Source organism: Ovis canadensis, chromosome 9 (assembly GCF_042477335.2).
Source record: "Ovis canadensis isolate MfBH-ARS-UI-01 breed Bighorn chromosome 9, ARS-UI_OviCan_v2, whole genome shotgun sequence".
NCBI lineage: Eukaryota > Metazoa > Chordata > Mammalia > Artiodactyla > Bovidae > Ovis > Ovis canadensis.
This window is the reverse complement of record NC_091253.1, coordinates 15,624,421-15,648,702: the sequence shown is the minus strand read 5'-3', so window position 1 is coordinate 15,648,702 and position 24,282 is coordinate 15,624,421. Positions and strand designations below refer to the sequence as shown.

The 24,282-nt window shown below is 37.4% G+C and overlaps 1 protein-coding gene across 1 annotated transcript in view; it reads left to right on the top strand.

Moving 5' to 3' along the window:
* The window catches only part of ADGRB3 (adhesion G protein-coupled receptor B3), an 898,087-nt gene that overhangs the window by 464,084 nt on the left and 409,721 nt on the right, over positions 1-24,282 (top strand). Inside the window, exons 14-15 of the mRNA XM_069599501.1 lie at positions 19,488-19,637; positions 20,682-20,757. Coding sequence (XP_069455602.1) covers positions 19,488-19,637; positions 20,682-20,757 — 226 coding nt within the window. The remainder of the gene's footprint in view (positions 1-19,487; positions 19,638-20,681; positions 20,758-24,282) is intronic.

Genomic DNA, 24,282 nt, shown 5'->3' with positions numbered 1-24,282 from the left:
AAAGATATATAGATGAATATATATATCTGTACACAGGTACACACACATCTATATATATACATATATATATATGTACACACACATATATACACATCATCTGGCGTGTAATAGACCCTTAGGCCCTTAGTAAGTGGGAGTGGACAAGATAGAGCAGGGTGTGGGCTCTGATACTGATGAAATGTGGGACTTTGGTTCGGTCACTCCATTCCCTTAGGCACAGTCTGCTCCTTTAGGGAGCTTCTAAAGTTCCTACCTACTCTCTTTTTTTTAAAAAATTTATTTTTAATTGAAGGATAAATGCTCTACAACCTACCTACTCTTTAAGACTCTAAGTTTTTGATTTTTGTTTTGTTTGTTTTATGAACACTTTTTGGAATATAATTGCTTTACAATGTTGTGTTAGTTCTTTTAAAAACTAAAGCTACCATATGACCCAGCAATCTCACTGCTTGGGCATATACCCTCAGAAAACGACAGTTCTTAAGCACGTGCAAACCCTGATGTTCATTGCATACTACTTCCAATAGCCAGGACATGAAAACAACCTAAATGTCCACTGAGAGATGAATGGTTGTAGTTGTTTTTAATCTCAAGAGTACACATGCTGTTTACTTCACAAGGCAACCAATTCCTGTATTTACAGGTTTATGCAATAACTAAATCTGGAAAGTCACTGGTGTCATGTCTGTCTGTTTGGAAGTGTGTTTGTTCTATGGCTCTCTTCTGTAGTAGAATGCCACTAATGGTCCACAAACATTTCAGTGGTACTTGCACTTCGCTATCTTAAGAAGCTCCTGTCTTCCATGTATTTATTTTTCATTAGTCAAATCCTAGCTCTTCTAAATGATTTCTAGAGGCAAATCTCTTCAGCTTTAATTTTATAATTTCTGTCCCTTAACATGTAATACGTCACCTGTTGTTTGCAAAATTATATAAACCATCTCTGTAGATGCATTAAATAATTCTGTAGTGTTAAAACCTCCTGCATTCATAAGTGAATTAGTTCTCATTTATTCTTAAATGATGTCTTTGAATAGTCAAAAACTACTTTTTTGCATTACTTATTCACTTAAATTTTTCATGGGAAGAACTTTAACTTTAGAAAGGTAAGTAATGATATGTGGCTAGTTTAATGTGTTCCCTTTGATTTTATCTTCTGTTTTTGTCTGTGGCTTATGAATATGAGAGAGCAGATGTGAAGGAATGTGCTTGTGTGTATATGTTCTAAGATATTCTGGGCTTAGGGGAAAATTAGTATTTCTTTTCCTTTAAAGTTATATAAAGACTAAAGATACTTTTAAAGAAAAGTTATACTGAATTGAAAACCCAATAGCAATAGGCTTTGAAAACCACATAACTTTCTATGCTGAACAATATTTTGTTCAAATTGTAGCTGATAACCACAAAGTAGGATGTTATAAAAGGGACTTAACAATTCACAAAGGAATGATTTATATTGGACAATAGCTTATATATCCAAATATATGTTCTGAAATGAAATAAAGCTTGATACATAGAAATTATTAAAAAGGAGATATAGTTAAGATGAAGATACTGAAACATTTTCTTTGCCACTATAAAACATTTTAATGAAATCCAACTTTGGTATCCATTTGAGCTACTTTATTATTTTTAGAATTATGAACCTTCCTCCTTTTGAAGCATCTGGTCTTCATTATTTGAGAACATTAATCTCTACCTCCTTTTTTTCCAGACAATTTCTGTTTACTTTCCCCAGACTCATTGCCTGATTAATTTTCTTTTAACTTTTCCTAACTCCTTCATTTTTTTCTTTCACATTCCCTAAAATATATTAGTATTTATTAAAGAGGATAATCATCTTTAAAACTTATTCTAATACTCCTTAATATTTCAAAAATATCATAGTATATTAAAGTATGTAATATTTACTTCTAAAATATCTATTAATTGCAAAGTAAGTATAATATTGAGCAGTATAATTTAGACTGCATAGGTGAAGTAATTGGTTTATATGCTGTTTTTAATAACATAGATTATTGTAGTAAATAAAGCATTCATTCTCAGAGTGTACATTTTTATTTGTGCATGCATGCAAATGAGTAAAAGTACATTGTTGTTTAGGGATTATTTTTGGGTTTTTGATTTCACAATCCAAAAACAAAAGAGTTTTTTTGGAGCTTGAAGAGAAAGAAATGATGTTCACAAATATAGAACTTACGTATTCATTAAAAAAAAATAACTTTAACAGAGTATAGTTGGTGTACAATGTTATATTAGTTTCAAATGTACATCAAAGTGATTCAGTTATACATATATATAACATACATATGTTTTATATATATATATATATATATATATATATATATATATCCACACATTGTAAATATGTATATTCCCATCAACAGTGTAGGAGGGTTCCCTTTTCTTCACAGCCTCTCCAGCATTTATTGTAGTTTCTTTCTAACTATATAAGAGTTATTTTCTTTTAAAATTTTGGATCTTCCACAGTATTTTACACAAGGTACAGAATGGTTGAGGTGAAGGACAGAAGGAAATTGGCATATGTCATGTCATACTGTGTATAAAAAATGAGCTGTCTTTGGCTTCACTTGATCTTAGCCAAAAGGTTGCAAAATGGTAACTCTCTTTGGCTTAATCCTCATGAAATGTTATTGATTTTTTACAGATGGTCAAAAGCAAGAGCAATTAAATGACTTGCCAAAGATCACAAAGTAATTGGAAAACCAAGTGTATTTGTCTTCACAGCCCAAAGATATCACATTAAACTCCAGTGCATACTACTGAGCCTTTGGAACACCTCATTCATTAAAAACATAAAAACATCTAGTAGCTTAGAAGCTACTAGATGTTAGGATCCTGGTACACAGCAGTAAAATGGACACTTCCTTTCCTTTGGGAGCTTATAGTCTACTGTGGGAGGCAAATAATAAATGAATCAATGTAAAACTGAATAATATTTACTTGTCAATGCGCTGTGTGCCCAGTTGTGTCCAACTCTTTGCAATCCCATGGACCGTAGCCCACCAGGCTCCCCTGTCCATGGAATTCTCCAGGCAAGAATACTGGAGTAGGTTGCCGTTTCCTTCTCCAGGTTACCTGTTAATAGAGCCTTAAAAAATAAATAAGTTATATGATAGATAGGAAATGGGGGAGTTGAACCTCTTTAGATGGGGTTGTTCAGGTAGACTGAGCTAAGGAAAGCACAATTTAGCAGAGATTCAAGGATAAGAGGAGAAAGAATCTTCTAGGTGGAGAGGAAGAGCCCTGTGGTGGAGAGGAAAAACAGTGTGCAGCCAACCGGGGGGAGGAGTGGATGGTGCTTTAGCCATGACTCACAAACAGGCAGGTGCCAGCTACAAGAAGACCATCGGGTAGGTGTGGGTTTACTCTAAAAGCATTGGTGAGCCATTGAATTACTCCCAGTATGAGGACAACATGCTCTGATTTACATTTTTCTTTCTTTTTAAAAAATTTTATTTATTTTATTTGGAAAATATTACAGTATTTTAGTGGCTTTTGCCATACACTGGCAAGAATCAGCCACGGGTGCTTATGTGTCCTCCATCCTGAACCCCGTCTCTCTTCCTCCCCACCTCATCCCTCCTGATTGTCCAAGTGCACTGGCTTTGAGTGCCCTGCCTCATGTATCAAACTTGGACTGATCATCTATTTCACATATAATGCACATGTTTCAATGCTGTTCTCTCAAATCAGCCCACCCTCACCTTCTCCCACAGAGTCCAAAAGACTGTTCTATACATCTGTGTCTCTTTTGCTGTCTCGCACATAGGGTTATCGTTACCATCTTTCTAACTTCCATATATATGCGTTTGTATACTGTATTGGTGTTTTTCTTTCTGACTTACTTCACTCTGTTTAATAGGCTCCAGTTTCATTCACCCCATTAGAACGGATTCAAATGCGTTTTTTTAATAGCTGAGTAGTATTCCATTGTGTATATGTACCACAGCTTTCTTATCCATTCATCTGCTGATGGACATCTAGGTTGCTTCCATGTCCTGGCTATTAGAAACAGTGCTGCGATGAACATTGGGGTACTTGTGTCTCTTTCAGTTCTGGTTTCCTCGGTGTGTATGCCCAGCAGTGGGATTGCTATGTCCTATGGCAGTTCTATTTCCAGTTTTTGAAGGAATCGCCACACTTTTCTCCATAGTAGCTGTACTAGTTTGCATTTCCACCAACAGTGTAAGAGGGCTCCCTTTTCTCTGCACCCTCTCCAGCATTTATTGTTTGTAGACTTTTTAATAGGAGCCATTCTGACCTGTGTGAGATGGTACCTCATTGTGGTTTTGATCTTCATTTGTCTGATAATGAGTGATGTTGAGCATCATTTCATGTGTTTGTTAGCCATCTATATGTCTTCTTTGGAGAAATGTCTGTTTAGTTCTTCGGCCCATTTTTTGATTGGGTCTTTCTTTTTTCTAATATTGAGCTGCACGAGCTGCTTGTATATTTTTGAGATTAATTCTTTGTCAGTTGCTTTGTTTGCTATTATTTTCTCCCATTTTGAAGGCTGTCTTCTCACCTTGCTTATAGTTTCCTTTGTTGTGCAAAAGCTTTTAAGTTCAATTAGGTCCCGTTTGTTTATTTTTTATTTTATTTCCATTACTCTGAGAGGTGGGTCTTAGAGGATCTTGCTGTGATTTATGTTAGTTTATGTTTTGCCTCTGTTTTTCTCTAAGAGTTTTATAGTTTCTGGTCCTACATTTAGATCTTTAATCCATTTTGAGTTTATTTTTGTGCATGGTGTTAGAAGGTGTTCTAATTTTATTCTTTTACAAGTGGTTGACCAGTTTTCCCAGCACCACTTGTTAAAGAGATTGTCTTTTCTCCATTGTATATTTTTGCCTCCTTTGTTAAAGATATGTTGTCCATATGTGCATGGATTTATCTCTGGGCTTTCTATTTTGTTCCATTGATCTATGTTTCTGGTTTGGTCCAGTACCATACTGTCTTGATGACTGTAGCTCTTTAGTATAGTCTGAAGTCAGGCAGATTGATTCCTCCAGTTCCATTCTTCTTTCTCAATATTGCTTGACTATTCAAGATTTTTTTTTAATTTCCCTACAAATTTTGGATTTATTTTTTCTGGTTCTGTGAAAAATTACCATTGGTAGCTTCATAGGGATTGCGTTGAATCTATAGATTGCTTTGGTTAGTATACTCATTTTCTCTATATTGATTCTTCCTATCCATGAACATGGTATATTTCTCCATCTGTGTCATATTTGATTTCTTCCATCAGTGTTTATGGTTTTCTATATATATGTTTTTTGTTTCTTTAGATAGATTTATTCCTTAGTATTTTATTCTCTTCATCACAATGGTTATTGGGATAGTTTCCTTAATTTCTTTTTCTATTTTCTCATGATTAGTTTATAGGAATGCAAGGGATTTCTGTATGTTAATTTTATATCCTGCAACTTTACTTTATTCATTGATTAGCTCTAGTAATTTTCTGGTGGTATCTTTAGGCTTTTCTATCTAGAGGATCATGTGTTCTGCAAACAATGAGAGTTTTACAGGTGAGATTCTGAAGGCTTCAAGAGGGATCTGGAATGGGGACAGAAGGAAGAGAGGTGGCTTAAGACACTTGTTAGAGATAATATTGAGAGGAGGTGTTGATATATGGTTTTGGGAATGAAGGAAAGCTGGAACAATCCTTAGGTTTTTATGTGAATATCTAAGTACCTGGCAGCACCTTCTGTGAAGATGAAGAAGTGCTTGGTGGCAGAAAATCGGGACTTTTGATAAAAAACACTGTTTACTAAATGAAAGAGCCACTATGTAGGTCACATCAGATATTTTTTCTTCTACAGTTAAATACAATGTTTTCTTGCGTGACCATTCATTTATGAATTGTCTATGGCACCTTCCACATTTACTAGAAGAGTTGGGTGGTTGAAACGTAAGTTAGCTGGCCCTCAAAGCTGTAAATATTTACTTGTTTGGCCCTGTCTAAAAAACTGATTAGTGCTGCAGTAGAGTATGTCTGGAACCTAATTTTAGAGTATGGTTCTCATTTTTCTAAACCAGTGGCCCTTTTCAATAATCTTTATAAAGGCTTTGTCTCCTTATAAAGCCAGTCTGTCATTGTTAAGGGCTTCCCAGGTACCGAAGAGCAAAGGAGAAAAGGAAAGATACAAGCATCTGAATGCAGAGTTCCAGAGAATAGCAAGAAGAGATAAGAAAGCCTTCCTCAGTGATCAATGCAAAGAAACAGAGGAAAAGAACAGAATGGGAAAGACTAGAGATCTCTTCAAGAAAATTAGAGATACCAAGGGAACATTTCAGGCAAAGATGGGCTCGATAAAGGACAGAAATGGTATGGACCTAACAGAAGCAGAAGATATTAAGAAGAGGTGGCAAGAATACACAGAAGAACTGTACAAAAAAGATCTTCACGACCCAGATAATCATGATGGTATGATCACTCATCTAGAGCCAGACATCCTGGAATGTGAAGTCAAGTGGGCCTTAGAAAGCATCACTACAAAGCTAGTGGAGGTGATGGAATTCCAGTAGAGCTATTTCAAATCCTGAAAGATGATGCGGTGAAAGTGCTGCACTCAATATGCCAGCACATTTGGAAAACTTAGCAGTGGCCACAGGACTGGAAAAGGTCAGTTTTCATTCCAATCCCAAAGAAAGGCAATGCCAAAGAATGCTCCAACTACCGCACAATTGCACTCATCTCACATGCTAGTAACATAATGCTCAAAATTTTCCAAGCCAGGCTTCAGCAATACGTGAACTGTGAACTTCCTGATGTTCAAGCTGGTTTTAGAAAAGGCTCAGGAACCAGAGATCAAATTGCCAACATCTGCTGGATCATGGAAAAAGCAAGAGAGTTCCAGAAAAACATCGATTTCTGCTTTCTTGACTATGCCAAAGCCTTTGACTGTGTGGATCACAATAAACTGTGGAAAATTCTGAAAGAGATGGGAATACCAGACCACCTAACCTGCCTCTTGAGAAATCTGTATGCAGGTCAGGAAGCAACAGTTAGAACTGGACATGGAACAACAGACTGGTTCCAAATAGGAAAAGGAGTATGTCAAGGCTGTATATTGCCACTCTGCTCATTTAACTTCTGTGCAGAGTACATCATGAGAAACGCTGGACTGGAGAAACACAAGCTGGAATCAAGATTGTCGGGAGAAATATCAATAACCTCAGATATGCAGATGACACCACCCTTATGGCAGAAAGTGAAGAGGAACTAAAAAGCCTTTTGATGAAAGTGAAAGAGGAGAGTGAAAAAGTCGGCTTAAAGCTCAACATTCAGAAAACGAAGATCATGGCATCCAGTCCCATCACTTCATGGGAAATAGATGGGGAAACAGTGGAAACAGTGTCAGACTTTATTTTTGGGGGCTCCAAAATCACTGCAGATGGTGATTGCAGCCATGAAATTAAAAGACGCTTACTCCTTGGAAGAAAAGCTATGACCAACCTAGATAGTATATTCAAAAGCACAGACATTATTTTGCCGACTAAGGTCTGTCTAGTCAAGGCTATGGTTTTTCCTGTGGTCATGTATGGATGTGATAGTTGGACTGTGGAGAAGGCTGAGCGCCGAAGAATTGATGCTTTTGAACTGTGGTGTTGGAGAAGACTCTTGAGAGTCCCTTGGACTGCAAGGAGATCCAACCAGTCCATTCTAAAGGAGATCAACCCTGGGATTTCTTTGGAAGGAATGATGCTAAAGCTGAAAGTCCATTACTTTGGCCACCTCATGCAAAGAGTTGACTCATTGGAAAAGTCTCTGATGCTGGGAGGGATTGAGGGCAGGAGGAGAAGGGGACGACAAAGGATGAGATGGCTGGATGGCATCACTGACTCGATGGACATGAGTCTGAGTGAACTCTGGGAGTTGGTGGTGGACAGGGAGGCCTGGCGTGCTGCGATTCATGGGGTCGCAAAGAGTTGGACACGACTGAGCGACTGAACTGAACTGAACTCCCAGGTAGCACTAGTTCTGAAGAACCCGCCTACCAATGCAGGAGACATAAGAGATGCAGGTTTGATCCCTGGGTTGGGAAGATCCCTCGAGGAAGGCATGGCAACACATTCCAGTATTCTTGCCTGGAGAATTCCATGGACAGAGGAACCTGACAGGCTACATACAGTCCATGGGGTTGCACAGAGTCAGACACGACTGAAGCCACTTATCACACATGTCATTATTATTCACAGCTACTTTACTATTGTCGTTTATTTATTTTTTCTTTTTTTGCCCTCCATTTATTTTTGGTATCTTTCCTTGTTTGCTTCTCTTTACCCTCTAAGAGTGAATCTTTCCTATACAAATTGAAACCTCTTTTCTGCCATCTCCTTGATGTCTGCAGAGAAGCCACCTGACCACTAAAGCTTCCTGTATTTAGGAAAGGTCCTTACCCGCTCACCATTCTCCCGAAGATCAATTACTGTTACTGACGTTTGGTCTGGTTTTTCTTGTCTGTTCCCTGTCCATCTCTCCTCTGATATGATGCTGGTCACATGAGGGCAGGGGCTTAGATTGTTTTGTTCACTGGTGTATTTCTGGTGCCCAGACTGTGCTTGACATGTGATAGATATTCAGTTAATATCTGTTGAATGAACAAATCTGTTCATTGTACTCTCTCTTTGGGGGAACTTTTCCATGTTTGCATTATCAACTATTACTTCTTACTAGAAGACATCCAGTTCATACCTCCAAGTTCTAAATTTGATCATGCTGTAGATCTCAGGCCACTTAGTCCAAAATTTCATTTTCTACCTTTTCTTTTATTACTTCTCTACTTAAACCTTTGTGCTCTATTAAAGATGTTACTCTTTTTCAAGGTCATTGTAGTTTTCTCACCTTATATCCAGACACTGCTGTTCTGATGCTCCTGGACATCTTGGCTCTCTTCCAGGCTTTGAGTCTGCACTGGGTCTTTCTTCTTTCTCTCACTTATGCTTATCCATCAGCTCTCAGCTCACGTTCTACCTCTTCAAAGAGGCCATCTTTGGCAAACTGACCACATGCCACCTCATCGGTTCTTTCTTTTATACCACCTGTCACACCTCGAATCATCCAAATTGTTTCTTCACTTACCAAATGTGTGTTTCCCACTAGACTGAAAGCTCGTTACAGGCAAAGACTGGGCATCTCTTTCTCACTTGCGAGCTCCTCAGTGGTGGGACAGTTCCTGGAATACTTTCAGGGCTCAACAGAAGTCTGCTAGAGGAATGAATTTCCAGAGAGAACTCCAGTCCACAATGATCATTCACTTGTCAAGTCTTGGCACTTGGCAATGCTGTTACTGTTCTGGGGATGGATGATTCACTATCTTGGGAAGCCCTGGGATTCTAGACTTCAGTTGCTATTTCGTGCCTGTATGGGTGCCTGATTCTTACTCCTCTAGTAAGGTTTAAATACCCATAGATCTCAAAACAATACGTCACACACAGGCATACACACACAATGCTGCATACACCAGCACGCCTATTTCTCTGCTCTTGGTTTATTATTATCTAAAGGTCCTTCCTCTGCAAGAATACTGCTCTTCATTTCACAGGTTCGGAGAAGAGGGAAAATTTATTTTCTAAAGCATTTTATTTATCGATTTGGCTTTAAAATTCAGATATGCATGCAAAAATGCTCTGCATATCATATTTTATTTCTATTTATGTTAGAAATGAAATCATGAACTACTTGTGTAGAGAAGATCACCATTTATAAGTGCCTCTTTATAAAAGTACACAAAACATACCCTTTTTAAAAACTGAAATAAAACTGGTATAATCAGCTTAAAATTTCCCTCATTAAATTTTGCAAAGCATAGAAAGAAAACAGCAGTCAGAACATGCAGTAGTTAACAGAAAAAGTATAGAAATTAAGATGCTTTTACAATGTATTTCTCTTTTAAGAAAGATTATAATATTTAATAATAGCTTCTCCAACATTTGTCTGCAACAGGGGGTAGGCAAACCTTCTCTGTAAAGGGCCAGGTACTAAATATTTCAGGTTTCGTGGACAGTACAATCTCTGTTATAACTGTCCAAGTCTATTACTGATGCCTGAGAGCAGCCTTAGGCTTCATGTGGATGAATGATGTGGCTATATCCCAATAAAGCTTAATTTGTGAACACTGAGATTTGAATTTTATTTAATTTTCATGTGCCAAGAAATACGATTCTTCTTTTGATTATTTCAACTACTTAAATCTCTGAAAACCATTTTTAGCTCACAGATCATACACAAATAGCTGCAAGGTCAGATCCAGCCTGCCAGCCCCTGGTTAAGAGAGTTCAGCTTGAACAAAGTGATGTGTTGGTCTAGCTAGGGGTGACCATGTGTATCAGCAGGAATACATGCTAAGGAGTAGTATCTGAGTAGTATCTGAGAGGAAGCTGAGGGAATCTTCTGCAGAGATCACTGAAGTCCGACCAGAAGTTCAAGAGCAGAAATCAGAAAAAAAACCCTGCAGTGCAGAGACTCTCAGGCTTTGAAATGGCTAATGGATTAAAAAAATAGAATCTGAAGCTGGTAATCCACAATTAATTTAAAAGATTTTCGATTTTAATGCCAGAAAGGAATATACAAAACAGTTAATTAAAGTTTCGATATATATACAGCAGGTCATTAGAAAGTAGCAGGTTGCATACGATCTTTGACTTGCCACTTTCTCAGCTGCCTGTTGAGTTTGTCTATTTCTAAATATCAGAGGGTCCTGCATTCTCTCTTCAAACAAATTAGTGAACTCCCTAATAGGAAAGATGTTTCTCATCTAAATCTCTGTGTGCCTCTCTGGGTTGTAGGGTTGTTACACCCTGTAGCAGGGATGATAGAGGCTGAACTGATCGATGCTCTCAGAGCTCAGCACTCTCTCCTTGCAGACGCCCCACCCACCAGCTCTGTTTCCCAGGAAACGGAGGCTGCAGTCTATTCCAGGATTGCCTGTTCTTTCCCCAAGACCCTTAACACTCCAGTCCCTTTAGGAAGGAGACAGCATAAATGAGGGAAGTTGGATGGGGAAACGGGAAACCAAAAAATCTGTCCATTTGAATGTCTGTTTCCTATAAACACTGTTGAAGAAACCTGAAATGTGATTGTTCATAAAGATATTAGAACATGAAGATTATGATGGATGAATTAAGCTATGTGTAGGTATAGTATCTGCATCCCCTTTTGCTAACCACGGTTCTTCAGTGATATCTAGTTTTGATCTTCTGTTGGGCAAATAAGATAGTTTTATTTCCTCTAGTTGAATCATTATATCTGTCTTTTATATTTAGCACAAAAATATTAGAGTAAGGCAAAGTAAATTTGCTGTTATGCGTTAGGTACAAACTGCACCACACAGTGCAAAATCCTGTGCTTCTGAGCAGGCAAACTGAGATTTGAATCACAATGTGACCACTTAGAGCCCTCTTCCTCATTTAAACTGAAAGCACAGATAATAACAATAAGGATACTGATAAAACCAGGACCTCTTAGGGTTGTTTTAAATATTAAATGGTGTATCATGTTTAAGGCATCTGAGCCAAGTGCTGTACTAGGAATGGGGCCTAACATAGAGGAACTACATAATAAATATTAATACATGCTGAATCATTTAAGGAACAGTGGCAAGTGCCAAGACCATGGCAAGCATGCAATAAAAGTCAGCTGTACTTCCCTTATCTCCCAAATACCCTCAGTATTTTACAAGCCACTCAGCATTGCCATAGAAGTATAAAAGCAATGGCTTCTTAACCTGCTAAGTGCCGCAGAGGTCACACTACATGTAGGCTCTGCTCAGCTCCCATGTGCTTGCTATGGGCTCCTGAGCAAAACTGAGTCATGTTCTTTTTTCTTAATTTATTTTATTGAAGTACCATTGATTTTCAGTCTTGTGTTAATTTCTGCCATATAAAAGGTGATCTAGTTATACATATATATATATATTTTTACATTTTCCTTTCATATTTTTTCCATTATGGTTGAGTTGCTTTCTAACACACTTATGCAATGCACCATTCCCTCCCTCCCAAGTGTTATGTGCGGGACTTTGAAACTGTGCAGGTGACCATCCAGTAATGTTGAGTGATGTTTTCCACAAGCACTTTCATTTGGATAACCGGCCAATTTTCTAATACTAGTGAGTCAGGATCCAGTTTGTGAGTTGTTCCCTCTGAATCAACATGAAATATAGTGTGAATTTTAAATATATTAGAAGCATCAATAGTAGGAGGTAGTGGGAAAGACAGCTTTTAGGGCATCCCATAAAGAGCTTCTGTATGCCCCTCCACTTGTGTTTATGATTATGACATGCCTTCCCTGGGGAGTTTCCTCTGTTCATTACAGGACATGAGTCATTGCGTTCAGCACTTAGGTCACTGCCTAAAAGTAGTGCTTTTGAAGTTCTTGGTGCAGGCCATGACTGCAACAGAAATACTGAATTTGTCATCCGCAATACAGTAGTTTCCCTTCTCAATGGAGGAGATAGATTTTTAACTTGACTGACCTTGTGTAACCAAATAACCAGAGAAGGCAGTGCCTTGCCTCTGTCAGAAGCTACTAGAATAAAGGAATGAAGGAAGGGATAAAGAAAGGGATGAATGGAGGAGGGAAGGAAGGGGAAGGAGAAATTTAAAGGGAACTGTTAGTCACGCCCGAGGTGGTACATTAAAGTTGATGCATTAAAGTACTGAAGAATGACCTGTATTTATTTTAAGTGCAATTCCTGCCTTTGGTCTGAATATATTCAACATTAAGTTTTGACTATGTAATTTCACGCCTAAGGTCACTGAAGGACAACCAAAAAGGAATGTTTAATGCAAAATTCAAATGCTTTATCATACTATGGATGTACGATGAGGTAGTTCCCTAGTTTGCCTGGAAGTAATTATGAGGAAACCTACTAGAATAGCCAACAGTTCCATAGGACCACTCATGCTTAAAGTACTGATTCGGCACCCAGCTCTTGCTGCTTGACATGTAGTTATTTATTTCATCCTCCAACATTCCAGTGAGATAGATAATATTATTATCCCCATGGTACAGAAGAGGAAATGGAGGCACAGAGAGGTTAGACAATTTGCCCCGGGTCACACAGCATGTAAAATGAACTTGAAATTTATCCTCTAAAATGAGACTTTTGAGAGTGATGGGTGGTGTTAATCATAATCGTATAAAATAACAGAAATGAACTGGGACTGGCCCTGAAAGTCCAGGACATCACAGTTAGCCTAAAATGTCCAGAATTTTTTTTTTATTTTTGTTTTGTTTTCTTTCTTTTTTTTTTATTTTTTAAATTTTGAAATCTTTAATTCTTACATGCGTTCCCAAACATGAACCCCCCTCCCCCCTCCCTCCCCATAACATCTCTCTGGGTCATCCCCATGCACCAGCCCCAAGCATGCTGCATCCTGCGTCAGACATAGACTGGCAATTCAATTCTTACATGATAGTATACATGTTAGAATGTCATTCTCCCAAATCATCCCACCCTCTCCCTCTCCCTCTGAGTCCAAAAGTCTCTCACTGTTTGCAGATGACATGATCCTCTACATGGAAAACCCTAAAGACTCCACCAGAAAATTACTAGAGCTAATCAATGAATATAGTAAAGTTGCAGGATATAAAATCAACATACAGAAATCCCTTGCATTCCTATACACGAATAATGAGAAAGTAGAAAAAGAAATTAAGGAAACAATTCCATTCACCATTGCAATGAAAAGAATAAAATACTTAGGAATATATCTACCTAAAGAAACTAAAGACCTATATATAGAAAACTAAAAAACACTGATGAAAGAAATCAAAGAGGACACTAATAGATGGAGAAATATACCATGTTCATGGATCGGAAGAATCAATATAGTGAAAATGAGTATACTACCCAAAGCAATTTACAAATTCAATGCAATCCCTATCAAGCTACCAGCCACATTTTTCACAGAACTAGAACAAATAATTTCAAGATTTGTATGGACATACAAAAAACCTCGAATAGCCAAAGCAATCTTGAGAAAGAAGAATGGAACTGGAGGAATCAACTTGCCTGACTTCAGGCTCTACTACAAAGCCACAGTCATCAAGACAGTATGGTACTGGCACAAAGACAGACATATAGATCAATGGAACAAAATAGAAAGCCCAGAGTTAAATCCACACACATATGGACACCTTATCTTTGACAAAGGAGGCAAGAATATACAATGGAGTAAAGACAATCTCTTTAACAAGTGGTGCTGGGAAAACTGGTCAACCACTTGTAAAAGAATGAAACTAGATCACTTTCTAACACCGCACACAAAAATAAACTCAAAATGGATTAAAGATCTAAATGTAAGATCAGAAACTATAAAACTCCTAGAGGAGAACATAGGCAAAACACTCTCTGACATAAATCACAGCAGGATCCTCTATGATCCACCTCCCAGAATTCTGGAAATAAAAGCAAAAATAAACAAGTGGGATCTAATTAAAATTAAAAGCTTCTGCACAACAAAGGAAAATATAAGCAAGGTGAAAAGACAGCCTTCTGAATGGGAGAAAATAATAGCAAATGAAGCAACTGACAAACAACTAATCTCAAAAATATACAAGCAACTTATGCAGCTCATTTCTAAAATGTCCAGAAATTGAATCCAGGCCCAGATCCAGAGTCTACGCTTATCTGACTCTAGTAAACTGTCCCTTTCCTCCACTGGCTCTCATTTGCCCATTTCTGTTCATTCCTGCAGCATGTATCTGTACACTTCAGTCCCTAGCATTTTCTTTCCAGGTGCCTTATTTTTTCTCATTGTGTATTTTTTCAGTTGAAGTATAGTTGATTTACAATGTTGTATTAGTGTCAGGTATACAACCAAGTATTTCATATATATGGGTGTGTGTGTGTGTGTATGTATATATATGTATATGTATATAATTTTTCAGATTCTTTCTTCTTATAGGTCTCTGCTGTTTATCTGGTTTATATATATGTATTTGTGATCCCATGAACTATTGCCCACCAGACTCCTCTGTCCATGGTATTTTCCTGGCAAGAATACTGGAGTGGGTTGCCATTTCCTCCTCCTGGGGATCCTCCCCACCCAGGGATCAAACTTATGTCTCCTGTGTCTTCTGTATTGGCAGGCAGATTCTTTACCATTGAGCCATCTAGGAAGATGCCTGTTTTAAAGTAGTAGTGTGTATATGTTAAGCCCAAGCTCCTAATTTATTCTTTTTTTTTTCTTATTCATAATGCAGCTGATTCAACTTGTAGTGGACCGTACACATTACAAAGATGAATCAGACAGAATCCCCATTGTCCAGGACCTCAGTAAATAGGACACAGGGCTAAAACGTCATGATTTTTCTCAGGAACAAGTTAGAGGCACCCTATCTACTTTGATGAACCAAAGGAGAGCTCAGTGGTTACAAAAAACAAACAAAAGAAGAATGACTCATGTGCTTTTAGATCCTTTTAAAAATGCCCTTATTCTTTCTCTTTTTTTCAGATTTGATTTTATTTTATTATTATTATTATTTACTTTACAATATTGTATTGATTTTGTCATACATCAACATGAATCCGCCATGGGTGTACACATGTTCCCATCCTGAACCCCCCTCCCACCTCCCTCCCCATCTCTCTGGGTCATCCCAGTGCACCAGCCCCAAGCATCCTATATCCTGCATTGAACCTAGACTGGCAATTCGTTTCTTGTAGGATATTATACATGTTTCAATACCATTCTCCCAAATCATCCCACCCTCTCTCTCCCTTATGCTTTCTGATGGGCAAAAATCTATACCAAACCCGAATCCCCTGGGAGCTTGGCCAGTAACAGACATGGTGCTCCCAGAGGGTTTCATGCTGTATTCCAAATGCAGAATGAAAGCAGTGAACATGCAAAATGAAAGGCAGCCAGGTTTGCTCCAAGGCTTATCCAAGATGTGTCACCTATTTTTATTGCATGAGAAATAAGGTCTGGTATTGTAATGACACAACACAGGGAATTTGGGGTAATTCTTCGAGCATTCAAGACTCACCTGTGTGTTCAAGGACATTGTGTCCTTTGAGATTTTTTTCTAACCACTTAAATCTTCTGTAAGAAACACATATTCTCAGTTTTTGAGGAAAGACACTATATTATTTGAATCCTCACGACGGGATTTTGTGCAGCAACTTATGGAAGCAAAGCATGCAGGTTGTGCTCTCATGCTCTGCACTGATGCTCTTTGGCAGCACTAGACACGTATATACCCTAGACATGTCTTAAGACATCATTGACTATAGTTGATTTACAATGGCATGTTAGTTTCAGGTATACAACACTGTGAGTCAAATATATATTAATATATACATATATATATCTATATCTTTTTCAGATTCTTTTCCATATCAGTTATTATAAAATATTGAATATAGCTCCCTGTGCTATACAGTAGGTCCTTGTTGAGGATCTATTAGTATTTTAGGCCTGTTAATCCCAGCTGCCTAGATTATCCTGCCCCCACCTGTCTCCCCTTTGATAACTGTCAGTTTGTTTTCCATGCCTGTGAATCTATTTCTGGTTTGTAAAAATAAGTTAATTTGTGTTATTTTTTAGATTCCACATTTAAGTGATATCATACAGTATTTGTCTTTGTCTGACTTAGTATGATGATCTTTAGGTCCATCCATGTTGCTGCAATGGCATTATTTTATTCTTTTTATAGCTGAGTAATATTGCATTGCACAAATGTACCACGTTTTCTTTATCCATGGGCATATAAGATGTTTCTGTGTCTTGACTGTTGTGAATAGTGCTGCTATGAACATTGGGGTGCATGTATCTTTTCAAACTATGGTTTTCTCTGGATATATATATAAGGTGTTTGTTTTTAATCTTACCTCTTTTGAGTTCCCTGGTTCCCTAAAGACTGATTGCATTTAAATTTTACATGAAGGTTTTAGAGAAACTGAGTGAAAAAGGGAAGGAATTGAGGACTGGGTTGGTCCAAGTGTCTGTTACAGGGACTGAAAGAAAGGAAAAATAAAAGTGGTCTTTAAATCATTTTTGTTGTATGGAAATAGGCTTTCTTGTTAATCACGGCACCATCATAAAGAACAACAGTGTCACCTTAAGCATCTTCATACGTAGGTTTAAGGTAAAAATGTGCACATTTAAATACTGCATATTTTAAAGAACTTGTATACTGGTAATTGAAGGCTGTATTTGATTCTTGTCAGTCTATGAAGTCATATCTCTTTTTATAATATATTTATCTAAAATGCCATCTTACTTTATGAACTACATTTCTAGAAAATTAATGAATACATGTTTGTTTTTATACACTTCCTATGCGCAATACTGCACAATTTAAAGGACTTCTTACAGAAGTTGATAAGTGATTCTGATTTTGTATTCCTTTAGTCAAGACTCAGAAGTCAATCAAATCTATATGGTTATCATTTAACACCCGATGTACCTCCAACTGAAGAATGAATGCGCTTCATAAAGGGAGATGCGTGCATGTATAATTATCTCATTTTTATATATTTGAGTAATGGATTGAATCCACATTTGTTCAGGATCAAGTGATATACAATTGATACAGAATAAGCTTCTTCCATATGACATCTATTTCTTCTTGATTATTTATTTTTTGTTTTGTTTTCTTTTCAATGTATATAGAAGCCATAAGAATTATTAGACCTCAGAATCCAACTGTTTATCTTTTGTTTTCCTTTATAATAGAAACCAGAAATCAGAAAAGGCTTTATTATTTTTCATCAGTTTTTAGACCAGCGAAGTGAAATAAATGTCCTCTCAAGACCAAGACAACCAAAGTTAGAATCAAGGAATTTGGAAGTAGATGCACTTAGCTTTGGATATTGAATGAAGCCTGGAGGACCCTTAAGAAAGAGCATGCTCCAATGTGCTGGTCTGTCCATCTACCTGCACTGGAGTTTTTGGACTCTTTAGGACAGATAAACTGAGTTGACTTCTAGACCATAAAGACTATGTTGTTTGAATTATTAAAGAGACTAAAATAATTAGAGATGCTATCCAAACAATTTATGTTACCATTTATGTTACCCAGCACCCTTTTCCTTTAACGTTTAGTTACAAAATCCTTTTTTAATGTTATTATGTCAAATTACAGGCCAAATGAAATTCCATTCTGTTCTGATAATGGATGTGTATAATAGTCTGAAAGAGCTTTCATAAAGTATAGTAATACATAACCAATTTAATTTGCAACTAAGCCAGTGGTGAAGTAATATATTTATACAACTAATATTGTTAAATTCATAATTTTCATTCTTTCTTATTTAAATTACAAGTTTCTTTCAAATGAAATACATTTATGAGGAGCCTAATGGTTTCTTACTACAGCTTTTCTGTTGTGATAGCTTTTAGGGTTTCCCCACTATCTTTCCATTTCAATCATACATAGGACATCTGAAACTTTAATGTAAGTCAAGTATGGACCTAAGTAAAAGTTACAAATTAAGTAATCATTGAAAATATGTACAATCAATAACTGCTTGAGTATTTACTATCATGGTTTTGTTACATATAGTTATATATTGATGTATATATATATATATAATAAAAATATATTAAGACATAGCTCAGTTGGTAAAGAATCTGCCTACCATACAGGAGGCCTGGGTCAATTCCTTGATTGGGAAGATCCCCTGGAGAAGGAAATGGCAACCCAGTCTAGTATTCTTGCCTGGAGAATTCTATGGACAGAGGAGCCTGGCAGGGTTGCAAGAGTCAGACAAACTTAGCAACTAAACCACCACCACCAACCAACCAAAGCATTACCAAATATATTATTCATTGAGTACACACAGAATTCTCTTTTCACATATTTATTACATTTATTACCTTTAGTTATGGGTGTGCATTTTAAGAACTGTTTGTTATTGCTATTCTACTTGTTAAATAATTCTGCATATTATATTGTCTCTGTGGTTTGGGCATTGGTGCTTGGTTGGTTGAATTCTGACAGTTTTGTCTCCCAGAGCAATATGCTTGTTTTTCATGTTCATGGAACCCCAGCCAATCCGTGCAATAATTGTTCCAATAGCAATGTTCAGAGGTGAGCACAGAAAACTTGTTTTGAAGACAAAGTACAGATTTAAATGAAAATGTCAGTCTGTGAGTCAAGTGTGTTAATCAAAATATTTAACAAAAAACACGGCATGGGCTGCTAACCATTAGAATGGAGGCCCATCCTAAACAACCAGTATGTCTGCACGTTTTGGGCTCTGACTGTGCACCACTGACCATCATTGTATGATCCCCACTGAGAGCAACAGAAACCAAATTAATAAGAAAAAGAGTCACAGCCTTAATGAGTATCATCTAATATGAAGGAATAAGTATGTATATTTTAGAGCTCTGATAAACATAATTTGGACTAGAAATTTTCTTTTGACTATACTGAAAGGTTTAATTTGGTCAATTTTGATAACACTGAAAGATTTTAGTTGACATCATTGCTTCTTTTTTAATAGTGGCTAGCATTCAGAAGCTTCCTGCAGCCTCTGTTCTAACAGACATCAACTTCCCAATGAAAGGACGGAAGGGGATGGTTGACTGGGCAAGAAACTCAGAAGACAGAGTGGTCATTCCAAAAAGCATCTTCACTCCTGTGTCATCAAAAGGTAAATATGTGAAGCGATTTAGGCCTTGAGCAAAAAGTATGAGTTCAGTACTACACTAGCAATTTAGTCTGTAATCATGACCTTAAAGTCATTTTGTCACTATAGAAAACTCAATTTGGTGTTACCTAAATCTTAATTTACTTGAGTAGAAGATCTATTAAAAAGTAAAAAACAAAACAAAACAAAACAAAAAAAAACAAGTGCAAATTATAGACCTGCTGATGACATGGTCAGATTTTCAGTGTTGACAGTCTCACCCCAGTGTAAAGCATGTGGCACAGTATTTTAAGTTTAGGTATTGAAATAGGTTGTGTTTTCTAGTCCATGAAAAATAAATTATTTCTGCCTCACTTAAAAAACTGATACATGAAAACAAATCTAAGGAAAGAATTGAGTTTTAAGAACATCTTAGGTAGCCTCTTAAACTGAATGACCCTTTTCAGTAGTGACACTGTGGTCTCAATTCTTACCTTGGAGGTCTGACATTTTAACTGAGAGCTCCAAAGAGCATAGGCTGTCTCCCCACATCACCTGGAATTTAAGCTCTTTTGCTATAGCTGCAGCCACTTCTTGTCTCAGCTTGAAGGAAGGTTCCTTCATGACAAAACCCACTGAAAACATATCTTCTGGGGTCATGATTAACACATAGATATGTGGGCTCAATTGCCCGGCACGGTTAAGAAGGCAGTTCTTTCTTTCTTTTTTTTTTTTACTTTACAATATTGTATTTTTTTTTTTTTGGCCGTACATCAACATGAATCCATGGGTGTACACGTGTTCCCAAACCTGAAACCCCCTCCTACCTCCCTCCCTGTACCATCCCTCTGGGTCATCCCAGTGCACCAACCCCAAGCATCCTGTATTCTTCATCGAACCTAATCTGGCAATTCATTTCTTATATGATATTATATATATTTCAATGCCATTCCTGGCTTTGCATCGATAAATACTGGAATCCCCTTGTAACTAGGAGATTAAAAGTTTTATAGGACATAGTATTTTTCTTGCTGTTCTGCTAATATGTTTAAATTTTATTCTTTCTAGAATTAGATGAATCATCGGTCTTTGTTCTTGGAGCAGTCCTGTACAAAAACTTAGATCTAATTTTGCCCACTCTGAGGTAAGCTACAAAGTAATAAGCTGTTGTAATCTCTGTAAATTATTCCAAAAATGTGATTATAGCTCCTTCTATGAAAATACTCAAACAAGCTTTGGTAATACAAAGGGCTCTTCTTAGATGAAATAGAAAATACCAATTTAATGAACAGCTTATTAGCATATCATGGCACTGCAAAATAAGTAGGAAAGATAATTTTGGTTCCTGATTATAGCCCTGTAATTCTGCCTTGCCTTGACTGAGGGAAACAAAGTAAGAAAAAGAAAACCTCAAGGCTCTATAATAGAATGGATCATTTTAAAATTAATCTGTCTTCTTGCTTTATTTGTACTTAATGTTACCGTTCACCAGCATGACATGAAATTAAAGCAGTGTCATGATGGCTGAGAACACACGTTTTGTTCATCGTCACAAGATCTCAATCTGCTTCTAAATAAATATCCAATGACAGTTACAGTAAGAAAAAATGCTGCTGTTCAATTAGAGGAGTAATTTTGGAAGAAATACATTGATTTCTTTCCTCCCAGACGTTAGAAAGAAACAATTACAAATAGTAATTCTACCAACATTAATTTATTTGCTCTGCTGTCTTAACTGGTTTACCAGATCGGTAAAGAGTCTGCCTGCCATGCAGGAGACCCTGGTTTGATTCCTGGGTCTGGAAGATCCGATGGCGAAGGGATAGGCTACCCACTCTTGTGTTCTTGGGCTGCTCTTGTGGTTCAGCTTGTAAAGAATCTGCCTGCAATGAGAGAGACCTGGGTTCAGTCCCTGGGTTGGGAAGATCCCCTGGAGAAGGGAAAGGCTACCCACTCTGGTATTCTGGCCTGGAGAGTCCCATGGACTGTATAGTCCATAGAGTCGCAAAGAGTCGGACACACCTGAACGAATTTCACTTTCACTTCACTTTCACAGAAAAAAAAAAAAAAAAAGAAAGAAACAAAAACATGGGCTCCCCAGGTGGTGCAGTGGTAAAGAATTTGCCTGCTATGTAGGAGATGCAAGAGACGTGGGCTCAGTCCCTGGGTGAGGAAGATCCCCTGGAGGAGGGCACGGCAACCCACTCCAGTACTGTTGCCTGGAGAATCCCATGGACAGAGGAGCCTGGCGGGCTACAGTCCATGGGGTCGCAGAGTGTGACAGGACTGAACTACTGAGCACTCACGCACACAGAAAGCAAGGTGTCCATCTGTCTGGATGATGCTGTCCTCACTCTTGAAGACTTGTTTCCTCCACCAGAGCTCGAAGTGGAGAACTGAGACAAAACTGTATTTTAGTTAAATACAGCCCCAGGGCTGTGAGCGCTTCCTCACTTTCCTGTGAGTAAAGCGCTATTTTTCGAGGGGAGAGACTGCAAATTGATGTGTACATTATACCAGGGGTATAACAAGTGGGCTAATAAATAAAAACAATTAGAGTTCAGTCCAGTAGGAAAAGACCTCTCAAGAAAGAAACAACAGTTGCAGTCACTGTTCAAGATTATTTGGAGAAAATCTATGTGGAGCAAATTGACAGAGTTGGCGTGTCATCCAAGGGGAGTCATAAGTCATCTCCACAGAGACAACTCAGAAATCTAGCTTTCTTTAACTCTGTTCTTCTCTGGATGGAAATTGGGCTTCCTAAATTTAAATAGGTTTGTGGTTCATTTGGTTCTACTAATACCTTTTCAAAGCTAATTCTTTCACTTTCAGCTTTTCCATGGGTTTTATTAAAACACATTGATCTGTACAGTTACTCGCAGCTAAAACTAATTTATAGTTACACTGCCTCTATCTCTGTGTATGATATTTATTTGAGGAGAAAGTTAAAAGATACTCAAAGTTAGCCTCTTATTTCCATTGGCAGTTTGTTAGTATAAAGCTAATCTTGCAAGAATTCTAGATTAGGCACTAACTCAAAATCAGATGATTTGGGTTTTAATTTCAATTGAACATAACAAGAAATTTATAAGCTTTTCAGTCACTCGGTCATCATCTGCTTCAGTTCAACTTTAAAATAGAAGCACCTTTATGTGCAACATTCATTCTGTTTGCTGCAGAGGGACATAGTGAATGCAAATGAAATACTCTGTGTAATGCTTTAGCCTGTGAATTAGTTTCACTGCTACATGTTAAACAGAGTTGCATTATGGTTGATCTTATTTTGCATAACACCATAGAACTTGCTCACCTACACAAAGTCAGATTAGTCTAAGTTTCATAAATTCATAGAGTGAAGGGAATTGGAAATTTATCTAGGGATATGGGCCTTTTTGTAAAATAAAAACTTTCAACAATTTTATACATCATAACAGAAGCAGTGGTCACTTGTGGGAGGATTAATGGCAACATTGTGGGCACTTTAATGCATAAACTGAAAAAGTCCAGAACTGTACTCCACTGGTACGACCGGTGACAGAGATTCAGATTAGCCTCTGGGCAAGTCACTGACTGTCTGTGTGTAAATCGTGCAGTTGAACTCAAAGGTTCTTTTCAACTTCAAAAATTCCTTGTCTTTATTTCAGTAAAATTGTAGAATTTTAATGTTCTGGCACATTCATTTGAAGTTCTTAATAACCTTTATATAAGAATTGTGACTATGCACACCCACTTATACTTCCTAAGAATAAAGTAATTAGGTAAACGACTATAGGAAGACGATATTCACCTTTAGATTCATTAGAAATAATGACCATAGAATACTTAGGATAAAAAGTTTGTTTAAGCACTGTTTGAAAGGTGAAATATTAGCATTTCCTCCTCATTTTCTTCCCTTTCACACTGTACAATGATGAAACCACCAAGCAATCTCAGTTTTGTTTTCTTTGTTTTCTTTCCAAAAAATTGTTTCAGAAAGTCTAGTGGGTAGAAGCAGCCTTTCAGAAGACAAGAGTGATGCCTTTGTTATATAGTCACCCGACAAATATTCCCTCTGCAGCATCCCTCCTCACCCAAGTGTCTTAATTCTTTAAAATCTCCTCTATTCTTAGAACTCCCAGAACAGTGCATTATATTTATTGTTATAAATAATAAATGCACAAGAAATGCTTACTGGAATTATTGTCTTATATGATAAAATATTCTATATAAAAAGCCAGTTTAAAAAAAATTGAGATACAAAGAAGTTTAGTGTTTATGTTGTTGTTTAGTCACCCAGTCGTGTCCCAAGTCTTTGTGACCCCATGGACTGCAGCACACCAGGCTTCCCTGTCCCTCACCATCTCCCAGAGTTTGCTCAAGTTCATGTCCATTGCATCACTGATGCCATCCAGCCATCTCATCCTCTGATGCCTGCTTCTCCTTCTACCCTGAACTTTTTCCAACAGCAGGGTCTTTTCCAATGAGTCAGCTGTTTGCATCCAATGAGTCGGCTGTTTGCACCAAAATATTGGAGCTTCAGTTTCAGCATGAGTCCTTCCAAAGAGTATTCAGGGTTGATCTCCCTTAAGATTGACTTGTTTGATCTCTTTGCAGTTCAAGGGACTTTCAGGAGTCTTCTCCCACACCACAGTTTGAAGGCATCAATTCTTTGCCTTTTTGCCTTCTTTTT